The sequence below is a fragment of the Leuciscus leuciscus genome (assembly GCF_965113295.1).
Source record: "Leuciscus leuciscus genome assembly, chromosome: 3".
NCBI lineage: Eukaryota > Metazoa > Chordata > Actinopteri > Cypriniformes > Leuciscidae > Leuciscus > Leuciscus leuciscus.
In genome coordinates, this window is record NC_138727.1 from 37,924,023 (window position 1) to 37,945,641 (window position 21,619).

At 36.6% G+C, this 21,619-nt stretch overlaps 1 protein-coding gene and 1 long non-coding RNA gene across 4 annotated transcripts in view; one reads left to right on the plus strand and one right to left on the minus strand.

The window, feature by feature from the left end:
- Window positions 1-21,619, minus strand: part of evi5l (ecotropic viral integration site 5 like) — a 45,791-nt gene that overhangs the window by 3,846 nt on the left and 20,326 nt on the right. Inside the window, exons 8-20 of one of the 3 annotated variants that reach the window (XM_082163716.1) lie at window positions 20,761-20,850; window positions 20,574-20,671; window positions 20,369-20,429; window positions 19,788-19,841; window positions 19,275-19,307; window positions 18,559-18,699; window positions 14,913-15,029; window positions 14,546-14,686; window positions 14,070-14,240; window positions 13,377-13,523; window positions 11,380-11,475; window positions 10,926-11,021; window positions 6,622-6,829 (exon numbers count right to left, since the gene is read on the minus strand). In XM_082163716.1, the coding sequence (XP_082019842.1) occupies window positions 6,622-6,829; window positions 10,926-11,021; window positions 11,380-11,475; window positions 13,377-13,523; window positions 14,070-14,240; window positions 14,546-14,686; window positions 14,913-15,029; window positions 18,559-18,699; window positions 19,275-19,307; window positions 19,788-19,841; window positions 20,369-20,429; window positions 20,574-20,671; window positions 20,761-20,850 (1,453 nt within the window). Of the gene's footprint in view, window positions 1-1,361; window positions 6,830-10,925; window positions 11,022-11,379; window positions 11,476-13,376; window positions 13,524-14,069; window positions 14,241-14,545; window positions 14,687-14,912; window positions 15,030-18,558; window positions 18,700-19,274; window positions 19,308-19,787; window positions 19,842-20,368; window positions 20,430-20,573; window positions 20,672-20,760; window positions 20,851-21,619 lie in introns of those variants that run through there. The other 2 variants (XM_082163715.1, XM_082163714.1) reach the window with 2 other exon arrangements.
- On the plus strand, window positions 408-2,895 carry LOC309494395. The gene is made up of 2 exons (XR_014204315.1): window positions 408-755; window positions 987-2,895. It is a non-coding gene; the product is annotated as an uncharacterized lncRNA (long non-coding RNA).

The window sequence follows — 21,619 nt, forward strand, 5'->3', positions numbered from 1 at the left end:
GACCTTTTGTAACCTTGTTTAACAATAATCTTCAGGATGAAGATATTGATATTACATAGCCTATACATTTTTAAAATGTTTACATAAATATCTGCAAAACCCCATAGCAATATATTAACCCCTTCCTTCCAGGGAACCGTAGTATATCGTTTCAAATATATATATTGATTTTTTAAGATTAATATATGAATTAATTATTTAAAGTATTAATGTGGACATGCGGTTTTAGGGTTATTATCAAAATGTAGACACGATTTTGTATAGGCTAACATAACATAAAACATGATAAAACCGGAACCTAATTTCAAATAAAAAATGTTGCTATATTCAAAAATATCCGCCAGTTTAGATGCCATACGAACTTATCTTAAACTTAAACTTATCTTAAATAAATTGTCAGGACTTACCAGTAGATGCGCCCAGAGCCAGCCAATAGTTTTTTCGAGGTGTTTCTATAATACAATAAACATTAAATGCAGTAGGCTATCTTTTATCTAACTGTATTTATTTCAAAGAGATTAGGCCGAACTACGGCGTCGTATGTGTCTCTGTCACCAGCAGTAATAAATCACTGAGGACAGGTGCGCGTTCCTTAAAGCGCAGCAAAACTGAAACTTCGCGAGGTAACGCGCGTTCACAGCACCGGCCGACCACAGACGCGTCAGTTTCCGCCGCGCGCTCTGCCTCGAGCTCTACAAACTCGAATGATACTGACTTCTGCAGTGCGAAGGAAAACTACCAGCAAAATAAATCAGGTTGGTCTCATCGAAAAGAAAACACGTTCTGTTGCATACATCTGAAAAGCACTTATTTTGTTCAGCGGTGCATCGATGTGACTAATAAAAATCACTCTTGAGTTGCAAAAATTCTTGCAATAGTCATTCATTGCAAATCTAAACCATATATAGGCCTAACAGTGCGATATGGTTGTGAAGGTGTGATTATGACACATCATTCAAACTCAAATATGCTTTTGCCCCTGCTAGGAAGGCAGCAAACAGATTCAGCCCCCCATGCAGATGGATGAAGAAGAGAGGGAAAAGTGATGAGACTGTAGAAACACTTGACGAACCGTGGAGAATGTGGTTGTGTGAGGTGCAACAAGACTTTGCTTTTTTAGCCCATGCCTTGAAACCATATAGATAACTGACATTAAGTCCTCATGCATTTAGGCCAACCAATGTGACATTTCACTATAGGGCGGAGAATAGGAAGAAACTCTTTTGGTTAGACTAGGTTTACTAGTTAAGCCAGATGAGTTTTAAAAATGTTTTCCACACAAATAAATTGATCACTCTAAATAATGAGTAAATAGTTTTAACATCATAAATGCAAAATAATACCTACACAATACCAAAATGTGCACTTTGCGAATGTAAATGTTTATTCTTTTTTTCTTCTTTTTTTTTTAAATACATTTTATTTATCATCAAATACAGAACACTGGATCATCATTTGATAACATTGCCATTTATATAATCTTTAGTACTGTCATTCTTAATAACACATCAGTAAAATTGTAGGAGAGAGAGGATGTAAATTGATGGGTGTAACAGGGAGACAATTGGACATTTACAGACTGGTGAAAGGAGGTAAGGCAGCTATTGGAGCACTATAGAGGAGATGATGTCAGATCAGCCTCTGCTTTATGACTTCATGCCCTCGCTGGCCATTTATTTAATATGGCTACATCTGAAAGCATAATGTGATGACGTTTTGACCTCTGCTTTTGGGGTTGCTGTTTTAATGCACACTGTGTTTGAAATAGCACAGTCATACTACATTTGAAAACATACAATGCATAGTATTCACATTTTCTGTATGCTTGTAACACTGATGATATTACATTATGCTATATACAAAAATAAATCAAATAAATAAAAATAAATAAAGCAGGGTACACCACACTTTCTTCTCATCTTAAAAAGAGGAGGACACAAAGAAACAGGTATCGTTGGAATGATTTAGTATACTACCATTTAAAACATATCCTGATATAGGAGGCAATAAACAATACATGAACAGTGTTCTTTTGACCAGCAGTTTGCACGCATAAAAGGGTGCATCTATAGAGTGTTGTTGTAGTTAAGAAACAAATCGGAGTTTCATTATGAACATTGTTGACATGACAACCTTAAAAACAAGCAAAAAACAAAAATGGTGAGCGATAAAACTCACGAAAGATGCTGCAAATAACAGTAAATAAAGGTATTCTGCTTTAACTGGAACAGTGGTACAGTGTTTCTGAGATATGTGAAGGACCTTGTGCAGGGAAAACTGACTCACAATACCACATCATTATCATCACCATGACATTTTTCATTCATTTTTTTTCTGCTGATCACAAAATAATTTAGCCAAAAGGCTGAAACTCGAGCTCAATGTGAGACAGAAATGTGTTCGACCATACTTTCAAAATGACTTTAAAACAAAATCGACTCAATTAACAACAATGGTTACCAAACTCATTCTCTCAAGTTAATTTCAAAACAGACATTTCTGATTTCCTATTAGCAAATATTCTTCAGAAGCTAAAACGCACACCACAAAACCGTTGTGTGTTGTAACCAAGTTGTGAGGACAGTTTCCTTCGACTGTTTGAAATCCAACAGTCCCAAACCAGAACAAATGTTGGTAAAATGACTGCGTGAATAAGTTCTTCATCTACTGGGACCCTCTGAGGTTTCACTTTGAAGACCAGCGAATGAAAGGTTTACGGCAACTTCCTTTACTTGCTGCTTTTCTTGTAAAGAACACCGGTTTATAAACGTTACACAGTTCTGAAACCAGTTTTGTGGATGATTTTAAATGTTACAAAGGTCATTGCAGAACAGGAAGGATGTGCTAAATCAGAGTAAAAACCTAGTAGGAGCTGATGCTGGAGGTGTTAAGTTACTGCAAAATGAAACAAAATAAAAGTCTGTATGCATAAAATATTATGACTGAACTAATTTGCACTGTCTATTTTCTTTTTTCTTTCAGCTATAACATGTCCATGAGATATTTTGAAAAGTAAAAGGGTTATAACAGGTTTGATGAAAGGAAAAATAGCCACTCCACACAATCAATTCCATTCATAAACAATTCTGGAGAAAACAGAAGACAAGTGTCAGTCAATACAACACTGTGAGAAGTTAAAACAGCAACCCCAGATTATCTTGAGAGCTGACCACTCAAAAGTAGATATGCTTTATGAACACACTTAAACGGCTTCCCATTCAGATTCAGCACATACTGTAAATGCCTTTTTTGATGTCTTGTAATGCATCAATGTCAGAGACATTGAGAGCAGCTTCTCACTGTTTTTTGTCAATAAAGGGTGCAAATGTCGCGTCTGAGCAGAGGGACGGAAGTGTTTTGCTCTCAGAAAGTCATGTAAACACCTAAAATGTCTGATTAATGCAACGATCGATGAGCTTTAGCAGAATGAGGCAGTAGTGGGGAAAGGCAATGACACTGATGCACCAAGTGTGGTCAGACAAACACGACATCGTAGACAGTACCGAGACAGATGGAAGTCTTAGACAGGTTACGAAATAGTGGGTAGAATAATTAAAGTGACCAAACTTGCTTAAAAGGAAGAAAATTGTTATCAATATACGCATATATACAAAATCTCACATTATTTCGTATCAACTGTCATTTAGTTTAGTAGTTACGTTTGTTTGTAAACCTTCTGTAGTTCAATCAAATGCAAGCAAGCAGTAGCTCTACAAGTCAAAAAGACTTACTTCAATAACACAACCATGAGCAAGTCATCACAAACACTTCAGGAAGTTGCTTTAGAATCAGCGCAAACTCAAAATCTCATGTTAACCGTTAAAAGTCAGGATCAGTAACTGACTATAACTGGTGGTTAAACGCAGATTTGTGAAATGCAAATCAAGTTCGAATACAAGTCTAGGCAACTCATTGCCGATGAGCATCAAGTCAATAATAAGTTCACAGTATATCTTGGACATATAGATCTACTCTACATGGGAGAGGGGTTATCCTTGTGAACATATTTAAAAATAATAATAAAATAACTAGAAATGTCATAGCAGCAGTTGTTTTTCATTTCTTTACCTTTTCTGGACTAATCTCTTTTCTGGAGACCCTGTAGTTTCAGCCTCAAGCTGTTTTTCAGGATTGGCACAGAAGAATAGTATGAATTAAATATTAAATATTTTGGCCTCTGTATGCATGAAGTACATGTACATTATAAAAAAAAACAAGAAATAAACATAAATAACATAAAAAATAAACATTTGGCAATGTTGACACATAATAGTTTTCTTTTGGAATGGATTTTTTTTCCATCCAAAATTTTGATCACCTTTCTTTGTTTTTGTATAAAACACACACAAATACATGGATGAGCTACGGTAATATTCATCTATGTATGTAACTATTAACATCCCTATTATATTATATAATACGACTTTGTTCATTCTTATTCTCCTTCAGCCTTTACCTCTCATTAAAGTGATTGTAGTGTCTGTTGCGTTTGAGGAAAAACATAAGAGGTGAACATCCTCTTCAGAAGAACAATACAGAAAAATGAAGAACGTCCAGCACCATTTCTGCTGCAAGCCTCTAAAGAAACAGTAGACAAAGAGAGAGATGGTCCCTAAGTTAGGCACCAACTGAGCGTGACAATCCTATGATTTCCAAAGCCAAAGATTTGATAGGATGTTGCTAATCCAAATTCCTGCTTAATTTTTCTCTCCTCTGCCACCTCATTTCAAGCCAGATGGCTGTTGTATTGGTGAATTTGGTATGCTCAAAGGGAGCGTCTGGTTAAATTAGGGTGCTTTCACACTAGTGCTTTTTGTGCGCACCCGGGTTCGATTGATGTAAGAGTTTGGATGATGTGAACGTTGTTTTCTGAACTCGGGAGCGCATCCACAAAACGTACCCAAGTCCGCCTAAAACAGGGAGGTCTGGGGTACGGTTCGCTGCTGACATTTGATTCTATAAATCCGTAGTTGCGTCCCAAAGGATGCACTATACACAATACTGGGGTTGGGAATCAAAAATCCTTACTTAAGGTACTTACTTAATCCTAACTTAATACTTAAGTAATACTTGTTATAAAATTGAGGGATTTTAAACCATTCAAGCGCAAGAAGATTCGTGCACTTTTTTATGTGCTGCGCACACATTCAAAAAGTGTGCATAGAAAGCTGCCTCTCATACTGAATAGTAAAAAAAATCAAAATATTTGCATGTTTTGCATTAAGACTTAAAAGAACTGTGAATGATATCCAAGTTTGGAATCGAAATTAGGAATCGATAAGAATCAGAATTAATAAACAAAATCGGAATCGTTAAAATTCAAAAGATACCCAAACACTATGCACGTACACACTATGTACTTATGCACTATGAACTCAACAGCGTATGAATTTTATAAGGTTATTTTGTCATTCAACATCGGTCTGAAAGCCGAGAGAATGTATATGTAATTTCTGCTTGCCTTCAGCAGAAATGGACTCCCGCGCTCTTTAGAACATTTGCAGTACATACGCGGCAGATAGACGCAAGTGCCATTATGTGCTGACGCTTGGAAAACAAAACCAAAGGTTCAAAAACCATAATATAAAATTAAGTTGAGCAACGCTGTGTTTTACCGCCTTCTCCTGCGTCGTGAAGAGGGGGGAGCGATCGAACTCGGGTTCGGACTAGGCAATCGTGACAGCACCCTTAGAGGTAGTTTCAAAGCCACACTGTTGTCTTTGATAGGAGAAAATGGCGAAAATGACCGACCTTTCTACCACTCTGAGAGGAGAATATCTATGTTGGTAGATGGTACACAGAACTCAAATTCAGTCCTATGAATACAATACGTTTAAGAATTACATGTAGCGCAACAGACACACTAACAAAAAGACAGTAAAAGAGAGAGTAAGGCAAAGAGAAAGAATAAGAGAGAGAGACAGAGGCTGTGTCCGAAACCGAAGGCAGCTGCCATGTGGTTGTAGGAACGTACCGCCTTAGGAAACTAGTTTCAGGCCAGCTTCCAAGACACCAAACGTCACGTCTAATGATCTAGAACAAATTCAAGTGAAGTTTAGACATAAACCAAAGAAATACTTTTGTGAATACAATGCAATTTCTGTATAAAATGTAATCTCAAGTTTTCAAAAACATGAAAAAGAATCTTGTATTTCTTATCTCTTTATCAGAATGTCATTTTAGCACAAACCGCCAAACTGAATGCACAGGTTTGTGGTAACATTATAAGTCGAACAGATGGAAGGCAAACGTCGGATCGGGATATGCCTTGGTGCCATCATACTTTCGTATACTGCCAGTAAAGGCGGCGTTTTTTCAGATTTCGGACACAGCTAGAGTGAGGGAAACATATACTATGAGAGTGTTGCGCTATGCATCAGTCTCCTGCCCTACCTCTGACAGCTTTTGGGTGAATGTACATAATCTCTCTCTCACGCTATATGTGTGTGCATTTTGTGCAGTCTAATCATGTCTTTTTCTAAAGTTTTCAATTCTCCTTGTCCCACAAATTCAAGGAATCTCAGTTCTCGAGTCCTTCGGCACACACCATGCCCGGGTAAAGCTGCTGCTGGTTAGGCAGAGGGTCTTGGCAGGGGTTTTGAATGGGGTTCCTTTCCTCTCCATCGCTGTCCGTGCTGCCTTGACTGTCCAGACGAGGTGACGAGTGATGCGGATACAGGGCGGTCACAGGCAGGTGGCTCTGAAGAAGGTCCTCGTCTGAACTGAGGTAATCGCCTTCTGCAGACGCTGGGCTTTCCAAACATAGGTCCTGATAAGCACCACCACTGGTATTCTGGAACTTGGAGCACTGTCCACGCAGCTCCCTGATCTAAAATGTTCAAGAGAAGGGCAAGTTGACAAGTTCTATATTCCAGCAAATATTCTTACAAATGCACAGCCCTGCAGAAAATACCTGTTTTCAAGGTAGTTTATGCTGTATTGGTGCACGTCTAGCCAGGGTTATTATAGTTGAGTAAAACGAAAAAACTAAAACCATATGAAATTTCTGTCATTAATTACCCTTTTAATTACCCTCACCCTGTTGTTCCAAACCTGTAAGAACTTTGTTTATCTTTGGAACACATATGAAGATATTTTTGATGAAATCCGAGAGGTTTCTGAACCACCCATATGCAGCAACATCATTGCAACTTTCAAGGCCCAGAAAGGTAGTAAAGACATCTTTAAAATAGTCCATGTGACTCCAGTGGTTTAAATGTAAAGTTATAAAGCGTTGAGAATACTTTTTGTGCGCAAAACCCCCCAAAATAATGACTTGATAATAAAAATAATCAACAATCTCTTCTCTTCTACGTCATTCTCCTACACTGTTGATGTAGTGTAAACAGTGCAGCGCTTCCGGGTTCTACGTCTGAACGGCGCCTTACTATTGGCCGACGCTGGTCATGTGAGCACCCTGACACATGCGTGTGATGCTGACGCAGGAGCTGGCCAATAGTGAGGCGCCGTTTTGACGTAGAACCAGGAAGCGCTGCACTGTTTACACTACATCAACAGCGTAGGAGAATAACATGGAAGAGAAGAGATTGTTGAATAAAGTCATTATCTTTCTTTGTTTTTTGCGCACAAAAAGTATTCTCGTCACTTCATAACATTAAGGTTGAACCACTGTAGTCACATGGACTATTTTAACAATGCCTTTATAACCTTTTTGGGCCTTAAAAGTTGAAATGACGTTGCTGCACATGGGTGGTTCAGAAACCTCTTGGATTTCATAAAAAATATCTTCATATTTGTTCTGAAGATGAACGAAGGTCTTACGGATTTGGAATGACATGAGGGTGAGTAATTAATGACAGAATAAATAATAAATAAATAAATTCATTGAAACTGAAATAAAATAAAATATAAAAAAACGTATTTTATTTCACATTTCTCATTTTCATCTAGTTTAACTTGATGTGCTAAAATATCTAAAACTAAAACAAACATTCATAAAACTATAGACATAAACAAAATGACATAGTGCATAGCAAAATTACTAAACTGATGAAACTCGTTCAAAATATTAATAAAAACTGTAATAGTATCGGAATGAAGCAGTGCCAGCATATGGAAAACGTAGTGAGGGTGGTTGACCAAGGAAGTATAGCTGATTTAGCTAATTAAAAGGCCTGGTAAGCATCCAAAAAACAAAATACACTATGAAAGTGATGCGATTTATTCATAACCATAAAAAAGAACAACATTAGCTAAAATAGACACTAAAATAAATCACTGACTCACTTTTGCCCTGTTAAAAAAGGGTTAAATCTGAAAATGTTCATAACATGAGTTTGTGGTTTATTTTCTGAGAATCAAACAGAAATTTCTTTAATTAATTATCGGTAAAATAAAAACATTGACATTAAAAGGCACACCACACCACATTTACCGCAATTTTTTTTTCAACAGGTTGGTATGTTTCCATAGCAACAAGTAGTGGTCTTCAATGTGTGCTGAATTAAAGTTCTGCTTATCAGAGCAAAGTATACACAAGCTACGTGATTAAGATCAGTTTGTCACTGAGACTTCTCTGTAAAAAACCCTGTGGTTTGGTTTTAATTGATGGTCACGATTTGTTCGAAGATGTTGTTACTGTGTAATTACACAAATAAGTACTGAGTAATATGAATTAACTACATGTACTTACTATAGGGTTAAGGTTAGGGTTAGTTACTTGTAATTATGCATAATTTACTGTTATTACGATAGAAAGTATTATGTAACCTGTAACTCGCCTTAAAATAAAGTGTTACCAAATTGATTAAGAGGCTTTTTACTGAAATGTTACACAATTCACAAATGATATAATAAATTTTTGCACGAAAAGCACTACAAGATGTATGTCTTTAATTTTAATTGGAATTTAGTGGTTTTATCTATTTACCTTATTTTTTTTACCTATTAGTATATCTAAATGTATTTTTTAAATCTATTTATTTATTTTAATTTGGCTCCATATCGATCTTCAAGACTTTTTGCATGTTTGTTTTGATATGTAACGTTTGTTGTACCATTTGTATGCTTAAATCTACATGTGCCCTTGGTGAATATGCGACTATGTGAATCACGTAGTGAGTGGATTTTCTTGCGTGACAGAAATGGACCACAATTTTTCGCTCTCATTTCAGATCTTCCCTTCTGAGTCAGTGAGCCTAAGTGAGTGTGATTGCGTGTGTATGTGTGTGTCTGTCCTTACATTCGTGAGAGACTTAAACAGGTATTCTGCTAAAATCTCAGATCTGAAACGTCATGGGTTTCCCAATAAGTTCTTTAGCAATTTGTGAGTGTGGGAGTGGGAGGGGCTGTGGTTAACCAATGGAAAAGCTTCCTGAGACAATCATCTACACAAGCCCCACCTCTCACTTCCTCTGTCTGGTTGATCTCGTTTCAGCCAAAACCACAGAGCAAAAGTCAGTGCACAGCACTTCCGAATTAGGACATCACCGAGATTTTTTTTTTTTTATCTCGAAAGGCAAAAAAATTATAAAATAATAATAATAATAATAATATATATATATATATATATATATATATATATATATATATATATATATATATAGATAGACAGCCTTGACACCAGACAAATGTAATAGAAATAGATGGTTGTGAACTGCAGGCTAGTGACTGGTTTATGTTCAATGACATGGAAATAAAACAATGCATTGATATATATTGCTACCTAAAGCCACCTTTTGCGATGTCTATTCAATGGATTTGTCGGCCACCATAAATGAAATGAATGAATGTTTTTGAATGATTTAAATTTTCTGTCTAAATAGTGATTTGATTTGAATTCTTTGGCATTTCATGTAAAATTTGAATCAGCCCTAATAAATACACAATATATAACAGAAATGTTTTTTATGGTAAAGGTTAACTAGTTAGTACAGATTCATTTGACAGTATCGAAACCCCCAATTATAATATTTACCAGTTATTTTATACTGTTAAAGTACAAAAAAAAGTTGCTCTGAAATTCGCAATCATCTTGTGTTATATATTAGACTGTGGGGTTTCTTCAAGTTGATTTGTTTTGATCAAAAATGATTCTAAATCTTTAGCACTACAGAACATATGGTGACCTGATTTCATGGCTGAATATGAGCACATGTAAAACGCTGATGTAAATCCGTCCTTTGAAAGCGCCCACAATGCATCTCAACTCAGTGATTACAGTAACCATGAAACTGGAGCATAATCACTTCAAATTTGTATGTAAACACTGACACAAGCAAAGCTATCGAGCGAGAGGAAACGTGAGTGGCGATGACGAAATCAAAAAACGAAAAGATGGATGAAAACGAGAGATGAAAGACGGAGTGATACATGAACAGAGAGGTGAAAGGGAGGGAAATACATTCAAGAGAAACAGAATGTCAACACACTCTCACACCCCCCTGTCACGAAAGGTTTTTCTACAAATGAGCAAGATCATCACATGAAGTGCGTGAGACCGGGTTGTGACAGGGTGCGTGGGTAAAGCACCACAGTATCAAACCATCAAAGCCGCCTGTGTGTGTGAGGGCATATGGGGAATGGGGAAAAAGATTTTCGAGTGGTTTTTATTGTGGTTAGGGAGGCTCCCAAAGGCCAAGAAAAGCACTACAATACCACTCTAAAATGAGGTAGAAATGTAACCACTCATAGAGTGTACTAAGAAAAATGGTGGCAAAGTGCAGACTATGAAACATATAAAAGAGCCATACTAATAGGAATAAATGAAAATTTGAGAAACCAGGTTTGTGTAGTAAGGATCATGGTACAATAAGTGCTTTTTTAGCTACAATAATGTGGGTTGTAAATGTTACGGACATTTTTTCTGATCACAGATCACGATGCAAGTGCAAAGACCGTTACAGATAGCAGCTGAACTTGCATACTAGTGCATGTATGGGTGTGTTTGTTCGTGAAAATCTCACCTCGTTCTTAAGTTCAGCGATCTGCTGCCTCAGTTGAGTTATATACTGTTTGGAGTCTGAGTGATTCAGCTGGCCTTGGATCAGTCCTTCCTCTTTCTGTAGGCAATACATACACACACATTTACACTTGATTATACTCTGTATATGCCAATATATACACAGAAAACATACCATATGTAACACACACACACACACTTAGTGGTCAACCGATATTTATCAATATTGAGAGAGCTTTATCTATAGAGCAATAGCCAATGTAATCCTGATATTTGCATTAAACTATTTAATGAGATGTACACAACATTGTTAACTTATTGCTAATATTTCCTCAAAATTCAACAAAAATTGTGCATTATACCAAGTGGCATAGCTGTTTTACAGAAGAGAAATACAACTTCTGTAAAATAGTCAAGTAGACACAGTTATTGCACATATGTAGGCCTGTATTTCTCACCTGTATTTCTAGGTCGGCTATCTTTTGCCGGAGTTCAGCCATAGCGGCCATGCTGTCAGCTTCTCTTAGACGCACTGCCATCACCTCTTCTTTGCTCTAAAGGTAAGACAGCTAAATTATTTCTACTGCATTATACACATACAATTCTACATTCTAATTAATGCATTAATCTATAAATGTAATTTTGGTTGTAGTCTAGCTATGTCTATTTGCTAGGGATGCACTTATGGAAGTAGAATAATGTCAAATGTTTTTGAAATAAAAAGCCTGTTGAATTGCACTACTTGAAAAAAAAATAGGCATTGCATTAACCATGCTTGCATTTTAATGCATTGTATTTTTAGTGCTTACATTTTTATGGGCTGAAATTCAACATGGTTGAATATTTAAGCTGTGAATATTTCAATTAAAAACATTTCAAACACCTTTTCATTATTAAAAATTCAATAATCCATATTCACCTTTCATATTTCACTTCCAAAATATTCAAACTGTTTAAAAATACAACCAATAATATTCAACAGGCAATTTTCGGTCCATTTTATTTCGCTTTGCAAATTCGCTTCCACAAATTCAGTGGTTCAAATTCGACAGTAAATTCAACATTGACGTCCAGGAACTGCAGGAAAAGCAGTAGATTGCCGAGCATACTCTCCATCTGCTGTTAGTCTACCTCACCAGCAGGTGGTGCAAAAGCGCTTGTTGCTGACGAAGACATTCATTCATAAAATGAAAATGATTATCTGTGTCAGTACATGCGGAAAAGATGATAAACACACAAAAGCTCTGTTAAGCGTTGTATATGTCCAGCAGGGGAATCCTTAAGTATTGAGGGAAACCCTAATAGCCTGCATGCAGCACATCGCCACAATATAACGTTAAGGCAACTAAACAACCAAGAGAAATATATGTCAACCTCAAAAATGTAACATTGGATCTGTATATCCGCATCGGGGAATAACATTATAATCTCGTTCACGGTAGAGAAAGATGCATGTAGGCTACACAGGAAAAGTAACCGAGACACTGAATTTAACATAAAACCGCCGTCATAATAATCACAAATACACTTACATTGCTGTAAATGAGTTTTATGAATGAATGACTTGTTCTAACTGTTGCTGGTCTTCAACACGCGCTTTTGCACCATCTGATGGTGAGGTAGACTAACAGCAGATGGAGGGTATGCTCGGCAATCTACTGCTTTTCCTGCAGTTCCTGGACGTCAATGTTGAATTTACTGTCGAATTTGAACCACTGAATTTGTGGAAGCGAATTTACAAAGCGAAATAAAATGGACCGAAAATTGCCTGTTGAATATTATTGGTTGTATTTTTAAACAGTTTGAATATTTTGGAAGTGAAATATGAAAGGTGAATATGGATTATTGAATTTTTAATAATGAAAAGGTGTTTGAAATGTTTTTAATTGAAATATTCACAGCTTAAATATTCAACCATGTTGAATTTCAGCCCATAAAAATGTAAGCACTAAAAATACAATGCATTAAAATGCAAGCATGGTTAATGCAATGCCTATTTTTTTTCAAGTAGTGCAATTCAACAGGCTTTTTATTTCAAAAACATTTGACATTATTCTACTTCCATATGCACTGATATTAAAATTCTGGCTAATACTGATAAGGGGATAATTGTTTTATGTTATGGCTGATGACGGATAAATGGCATATATTAAAATTATATACTATTGTCTAAACATATAAATAATAAAACAATAAAAACTAAGATTAATCATTGTAAATGCTACAAGTGAATATAGTCATTACAGCAAGAGCATGATATTTTTTATTTATTTTGACACTTAAGAGAGTGTTTTTAAAGATTTACTTTAAGTGAGCGTTAGATGATGAAGGTAATCTAAGAAATGTCTCATGCTAGGCAATAACCGATGTGGCACAGATTTATTGTGCATCCCATTTACTGTTTATCTCATTGAATCTGTCAATCCTGAATTATATGACTGTGAATGCGTTGTACCTTGCAGTCAAACTCGGCCTGCTTTCTCTTCATTTCGTTGAGCTGGCTTTGTAGTGTTTTGTTGTGAGAAAGAGCATTCTGCAGTCTCTCCTGCAGACTGGCGCTCTCTTGCTCATGTCTGCCAACTAGTTTACCGTTGATCTGGTTCTATGGAGACCAGGAGAAAAGGCAAGGTGTTGTTTGAAGAGTTTTTTTTTTTCTATGGGTATATTGGATGTTTTCATATTTGTTTATTTTGTGTAATGGCTATTATGTGTGTGTATGTGTTAACTGGTGCTGGCCACCAATGTATAAATTCACTAACTGTGTATGTACGTGGTAGTTGTGTATAAAGATAGAGCTGGTCCTGTAGTCCATAGACCTATGTGGGTTTCTTTAAGAGGCAAATACAGTAACCCAACTTTATTGTATAAGTTTCTTGGTCTTTTTTTCTATTTTTCCATGGTTTTCTTCAGTGGAGTTGCCATATACACATACACACACACACACACACACACACACACACACACACACACACACACACACACACACACACACACACACACACACACACACACACACACACACACACACACACACACACTATATATATTTACAATTCAAAATATTAACAAAAAATATAAAAAATACATTGCTTTTATACTAAAAATATACTAAAATAACACTGATACAGACAGACATTGTAGTTCTAACCTGGCTCTCCAGCTGCAGGTTTTTAAGTTTGACCTCTTTGAGTTCAGCCTGACCCTGAGCCTCTCGCAGTCTCAAACTCATCAGTTTATCCTGCAGCTCATTCAACGCATTCTTCTTAGGAGACTCTTTCCAATGGCCTCCTCCTCCTCCTCCTCCACGAGACGTATGATTCTGAGATAAAAAAATAAAATAAAACAAAAAGGTTTGCAAAGAATTAGATTTGAAGACCTGTAGAAGAACCAATAAAGTAATGGAATGGGGGGAGAATGGGAAATAATTGTATTAGTCCATTCTTGATTAACAGAAATTCATACTTTTTTATGAATGGCAAAACAATCAACAAATGAAAATGACAATGCAGTGCAAAACAAAAACAAATTTGAATTCTGTAGAGTTCAGAGGATTTGGACAGAGTTTAATTGTGTAAAGATCAATTAAGTTGTGTAGAGTTCAGTAGGGTTGTGTAGATTCTGCACCTGCCAGCAGTGGTTGAGATCAGTAACGGCCTCTTGCATCTCTCTGAAGGAACGTAGGGTCTCCTGCTCTCTCAGTTTAACCAGCTTCAGCTCCTCCTGCAGCTGAGCTACATTAATCTCATCAGGCAGAGAGCTGTTCCTCTACAATATGCAGACAATATACCATTAAGTATTATACATCAGCACCATTTAGTACCAAAAAGCAGTATATTTTTTCATGCAGTTAAAAATAATTTCACTTTGTGTGCGCACAAGCCATATCAGCCGTATCATCGCCACTGATGATCTAATCATCACCACTGGTGCAGAAGCATCTTTCCAATTCATACCAAATTCTGACTAAAAAGTCAGAGACACATGCACACACCTTCTCCAGATCGAGCACTTTGTCCTGCATTTCTTTCAGAGCACCGAGTAGTTCTGCTTCCTGTAGACGAGACTGTTCCAACTGAGTTTGCAGCCCACTCACAAACTCCTCTGTATACTACAGATAGAAAGACAAAATGGATTGAAACACTGGTGGGTGCAGAGAAGGTTATAATGGCTGCCATTAAATCAGAGTATATCAGATATAAGGATTCTGAACACAACAAAATTAAGCTTAACTGTACAAAAAGGGCATTTCTTTAAACAACAGCACAACAGTAGGGTTCAGGAAGTAAAAATCCCAATCATTTTTATGCACAAAAAAAAACGATAAACCTTTTAAGACAGCTCTGACATCCAAAAAAAAAAAAAAGAGATCATCCTTGGGAGTGTTCCCGAAAACAGATATTCCTTGGATCCATCAATCAGAAGAAAGTGTTAACAGAAACGAGAACCACGCAAAACGAGCTGAGCAGTGCCCTCCTGCTCCCATGTAGCATTGCAAATGATGTAATCAAAATACTTATTTATTTGTATATATTTTAATATTTTACAATAAACTTTAATATAATGCAGTTTATAGGGCTAGGCGATATGATGATATATATATATCGTGGCAATACCGTGTAAAGCTTTTGCTAAATCGTGCATATGTAAATATATTTGCGCAAGCCTGCTTAAATTTATAGACACATTAGAGCGACTAAGAAACGTGCATGAATAAAAAAGCACAGGATGTGCTTGATGTTAAATGAAGCACAATAAGCCCCCAAAAATTAACTCAATGTGGTACTCGCGTCTTAAGCGCACCCACAGAAAGCTGCTTCTCACACAGCATGTGTGTTCAGTTCTCTTTGACGATGAATTTTTGAACGGCCAAATACACACACAATTATGTCAAAATGCCTGTCTTGTGTGCCAATACATTTGATCCGTGCATTAGGGCTTAAAGTGACAGCAGCCTATTATAACTGTGCTGCCATCTTTTTGTGCGTGGTTTTTTTTTATTAAACCACAAAAGACAGAAAATCACTCACTACTCTTGACTGAATAACTTTTGTAGCTTTAATAAGAATCAGTGTATATTTCCTGCAGTGAAGACTATGTTGCTTTTTATATTCTTTTAAAATCTATTATTAATTTTTTTGTGGTTTTTCTTCTTTGCATGCTACTTTTAAATAGTACAGTACTTTAAAAATGTAAAGGATTGCTTATTATATTGTGTGTCCTATTGTTTGTAATTTGTTGTGTAGTATAAAGTCTTGTAGTCTTTTTGTAATGTTCACAGATTTCAGTGCACAGATGTGTGATTTATGGATTACATTTTTTATTGAAGAAAGTTTTTTAAATGCCTATGGAGAAAAATTCTTTTGAGTCCAAGGATACTGAAAAAGTGAACTATATGCTCGGTGGAAGAATTTATATTCTAATTGTTACAATAATAAAAAAAAACACTGGTGTTATATTTTACTAATATCACTGTTGTTACCATTCTATTCAAGTGATAAGACAATCGAGGCTAAGTGTTAGTGCCTAAATTTACGGTAACACATGACCTCTAGACCAATATGTCACAAAATAACAATTTCAGCTTCTTTTGCATTTCCAAAGAAATGTAAGGTTATGTGTGAAAAACAAACAGTCATTCTGTAAATGTCTACTCAGAGCAACAGATATGCTTCTGGAAATTTTAGATAATTTGTAGCATTATCGATCACTGTAGTGGCAGTGTTGATGTGAGTGTGCTTCTGCCTTGTCCTGTCTGCATTATACTGTGGCCTACCAGAGGGGGCTGTGGCCTGCCCTGGAGACTTGTGTGAACACTAGTTCCCACGGACTTTTACTTCTGTTTTTCTTACCTCCCTCTAGTCTTCCAGTCACTTCATCATACCCATATTACTCAGACGTGTCAATCGCTAAACTCTCATTCATTCTACCTCGGTTTACTTGTAAAGCACTAGTAGAAGGACTGGACTTTTAGCTAAAAACCAAATGCTTTCCTTTCCAGACAGCAAAGCACAGCAGAAATGAACCTTTCACAAGAGAAAACTAGTGCTGCCAGTGATCCAGACTCCACTAATGACATTTCACTGAACGCTGATACTTGGAATTTAAAATGAAATGATATAGGTGAATATGTATATATGTGTGTGTGTGTGTGCTAAAAATGGATGTGAAATGTAGACCACGAACAACATTTCATGTCAACCACAGCGAGCCCCAGGTAATGAAACCAGATTCATCAGATTTAGGTTGAATAAGCAACATAAAAACTCACCCTTAAACATACAAAATCCCTGTCAGATCTAAACTGTAGTGTTTTCTTTATTATAGCTATCAAGAAATTGATATCTCTGTAAAACAATTCAATAACTGGTCTAAAATAAGAAATGTGTGAGAATTTTGAGGGTGAGCGCATGTAGATTTTTGCCAAATTAAAGAAAAAAAATGGTTTTGTTGAGTAAATAAAACGACTGGGCAGCAACTTTTATCAACTGCAAGTTAACAACAAGATTAGCTGTTAGATGCACACGGTACACTAGTTCTGTTGAGATCAGCACCGCTATTGGATGGTGGTCAATTTAGAGTGTAACACAGGAAAATACATATGACCAGAGAGTGTTGCTCTGAGTGCGAAACATGTCAGGCTCACACTCAACATGACACACACCACACCCCGACATCTTCTCACACATGCCTTTCACTCACACTTAAATGAAAAAAACAAAGATTCCGAAAAAACCCGTTAGATAGCGATGCTTTAGCATCCATTCTTCTAATTTGTGAGGATGACGACAGTTTTTAAAATGTAATGATGGGTTCAAACAGTCAAACAGTAATAATAAGTCATTTTCATAAATCTTACCAGGATATAATCTCTGAACTATCAGTGACCCAGTTCAGGGTAATTCTGCTGTGCGAAAGTAGATCTTTTGACTAAGAATAGCCTGCAGTCATGTGTACAGCGAACATAATGATGGTTTCAAAATATTAAAAGCCTGTTCATATGGCATGTGACTTTGTTCAGATTTCCGGTAAACAGCATGATCTCACACTGCCACTGTATAAAAAAGAGAATCTTTCTAATTCAATAGTAGGTACCTTCAAAAGGCTGAAGCTAAACTTAGTAATAAACCTTTTTGTTGTTTTCGGGCAATGGATGTGATTGTTAAGTCTGTTTCACACTGCACGTGTAAGCAGTGAGAAAGAATAACTGGATTGACAAGCCTGCAGTGCTTTCACACAGACAGCATTTTCAGAGCTGTGTTGCTATACATTGGGTAACTCCATTGATTTTTTCAAAATCAATTAATGGACATAAATTCTAAAATGGGTAATGTAAACTTACGTAAACTGCCTAAATCATCTATATTCAATTAGAATTGCTGAATAGAAAGTGCTCTTGGTGTGTCTGTCATGTTTTGTGCAAGTTCCACAAGCAGTGGCAGACATCTTTTTTTTTAAATGATGGGTGAGCAGTTCACTCCAGTCATTTTATGTAGCTTCATAAAAGCCTATTTTTAAAAAGACTATCAATAAAAAGGTTTTTGTAGCATTTTATCTATAGTTCTTGCTGAGGTCAGCTGAGTGCAGCAAAAATAGGCTCAGAACCGTAACTGAACTTGTAGCTAGGCATCTGCTGTTACCTTGTGTTGCTGAAGTTCGCGTATGGTGTCCTGAGCTTTTTCCAGACTCTCACTGGCTGTATAACACTGCTGCCGAACTACAGCAAGTTCACGCTTAATAACGTAGTTCTCCTCTGCCTCCTGGGCTCGTGTCACCTGACCCTGAGAGAAGAGAAATGGAGTAAGTCTCTTCTTGGGAGATGTGTCTCTTTACTTAAGGGTTAAGGGGAGATAAGTATGGCATTCCAGTCAAGGTAATGAGAGGGGCTACATGCAATGATACCTCTGTGTCATAAAACCAAAGGAAATTCAAGAATCAAAAGAATCCCACTGAATTTTGAAATGTACTGAATTACATGATTAAATATGAAAAATGCCACCAGACCTAATACGGAGCCCTGATGCACACCTATGCTTCCACATCCCACATGCAAGGCTACACTGCCGATATAGAGTGTCAGGGTTAACCTTCACTTGGAGCACCTCTGGGACATTATTCCAGTCATACAGACAAATGTGCTGTCAAGGCAGTGATGAGAAACACAGAAAAACAAATAACCATTTTTCATGCAACAGGCCCATTCTCAGAATAGTGTGGATGTGACAGTGCAGAGGCAGGAAAAAGAGTGCATTATAGTAGGAACTGTGGAAGGTTGAAGAGAAGAAGCATGTGATTGAGCAATGGGAGGAGGAAAGGAAGGAGCGATTAGTGTGCAGCTGGCTTGATAGTACTGTACCTGAATCAACCTGTCTGCTAATGCAGCACTCTCCTATAACACCACAAGAGAGGAGGAAGAAAAAAAGAAAGAAAGGATACAGAGGGAAGAAAGAAAAGGTTGGAAATAGGGAGAGAAAGAACAGGAAAAAAGGAAGGAAACAGAGGATAAGAAAAAAGACGTTAGACATAGACAGACACACATGAAGAGAAGAAAAGGGAACATTTAAAAAAGTTATGTAGGAAAAAACAAGTAGAGAAAGTTGGTAAAAGTATACAAGTGAGTACAATGAAATGAGTTTGTTTGTGGTGAAAATTGTGGGGAAGAAATTTCAACAGAGGAAAAATAAGAGAGATACGACTTTAAAAATGTACCATCAAAAAGGAGACAATACAGCTGAGCCTCTGTAAAGACATGCTCTAAAAGTTCACATTATTCACATAATAAAGATATCTACACTGTTTACTCAAACACAAACTAATCAGGGCTATTTTAGGTTCATGCATATCAGTTAGAAGATAGAAACCATCTCACTTTCTCCAGTGTCTCTATTCTCTGCTTCAGTAGTCTATTCTCTGTACGTAGTCTCTGTTAAAATGAAAGGGATTTTTTAAAATGTATTTTATTCAGAAAGCAAATGATTAAACATAAAATAAATAGATATAAAATAGTTAACATTTTTATCTAATATTTTATTTTACCAAAAATATGTTGAATAGTTTTATTTAACAATAACAACACTGTAGTTAACATATGCTATTAATTAAATATGTGTAACAGCATATGCTATTAATTAAATATGTGTAACAGCATTATCACATTTATTCAGTTTGACGTTCATCATGTTCACTAGGAGCAAGCATTCATGTTCACATTCAAAGCTCCAAGTGGAGCACTTACTGTATGTATGAGTAAATGATGGGGAACTCTTTATGGATATTTTATTTATAATTCAAACCCAGATGGGGAATTAAACAAAAGTAAAGTCATACATTCATTGTATAATAAAATGTAATTCTTAATTAAGTTAGTAAAATATCATTGGGTAAAACATGCGCATACAAATGCAATCTACACGTTATTCAAAAAGTTGCACCAAATTCAGGTTTACAAACCTTAATTTCAATCTGTTCCTCCATCTCTTTGTTCTTAATGGTGGTGTATTCTTTTTCTAATCTGTGAATGAAAATCAACAATCGAATCTAGAGAAGAACCAAATCTTTGTTTTTATCATCATAATAATATTTCAATATCATGTACTATATAATAATCATATTTAATGTGGAAGCTCAATTTACTTTTTACTCTCAAATCACTCACTTTTTCATTCTTTTGGGATTGTATTTGACCTGATAGGCCCGTAGTACAAGCTTATCCGGGCAGCTATCAAACTGATGTGGAATCACCTTCTGAAAGTGCTGTGGTGAGAATATTAAACGAACATCAGTTAAAGTATTGTCCATGTATAACATATTGATGTACATAACAGAGATGATTTTCTCCTAACCTGTGACATTCCTTCCATGTCTAGCTGTATGAGGTCTGTCTGGTTGTACTGCAATATCGCTATTCCAACTCGGAATATGATCTCCAAACCCTGAAAAAACATCCCACAGTATTCATACAATGACAGACTAACAACAACTATAACAAATATCCACATTCTGATATTTTCATGTCTCTAATAGGTTTTTACAACCCCCTAGATCAGGGGTCAGCAACCTAAGGCACGCGTGCCAACACTGGCACGCGGAGGGTTAATCGCTGGCACGCAAGCAAATGCGAGAGAAGTGTAGGCTATGTATTTCATTCAGATAAAGTAGTCTACCTGCACACAGATCTACGTTTTAATGTAATAATTCCTCATAGTAAAAAAAGCGTATTTTATTAAGTTAGGAGTAGAGATGATTGATTGGGATTGATCCGCTGGTGACCAGAATTGGCCAATTTTCAAGTGATCGGCCATGACCGGCGACCGGCCGGTCAGTCTGACATGCCGATTTTATGCCGGTCAAATGCCCTCTGGCTCCCCATGATTAACATCGCGCAACCTCAGTATCACACGTGAAACCTCGTGAATTACGGGCGTTTCACGCATATTTTTTTCGCCGTGCATGTTAATCAATGAGTGCATTCACACCGGCACCAGGAGCAGCGCGTGAGCGCCGCACTGAGCACCAGTGAAGCGGGGGTTTCGCCGCCGCGTCTATTTTGTCTGCGCTGCTCACGGTCAATTCAAGTGAAAGCACACTTTTGATGGACAAAATAAATACGATTTCAAACAAAAGTGCCCAAAATGCACAGAATGTGCATGTCTAGTGTGTTTTAACAAGAACTGGATTAGGTTATGTCAGAAAAGAAAATGA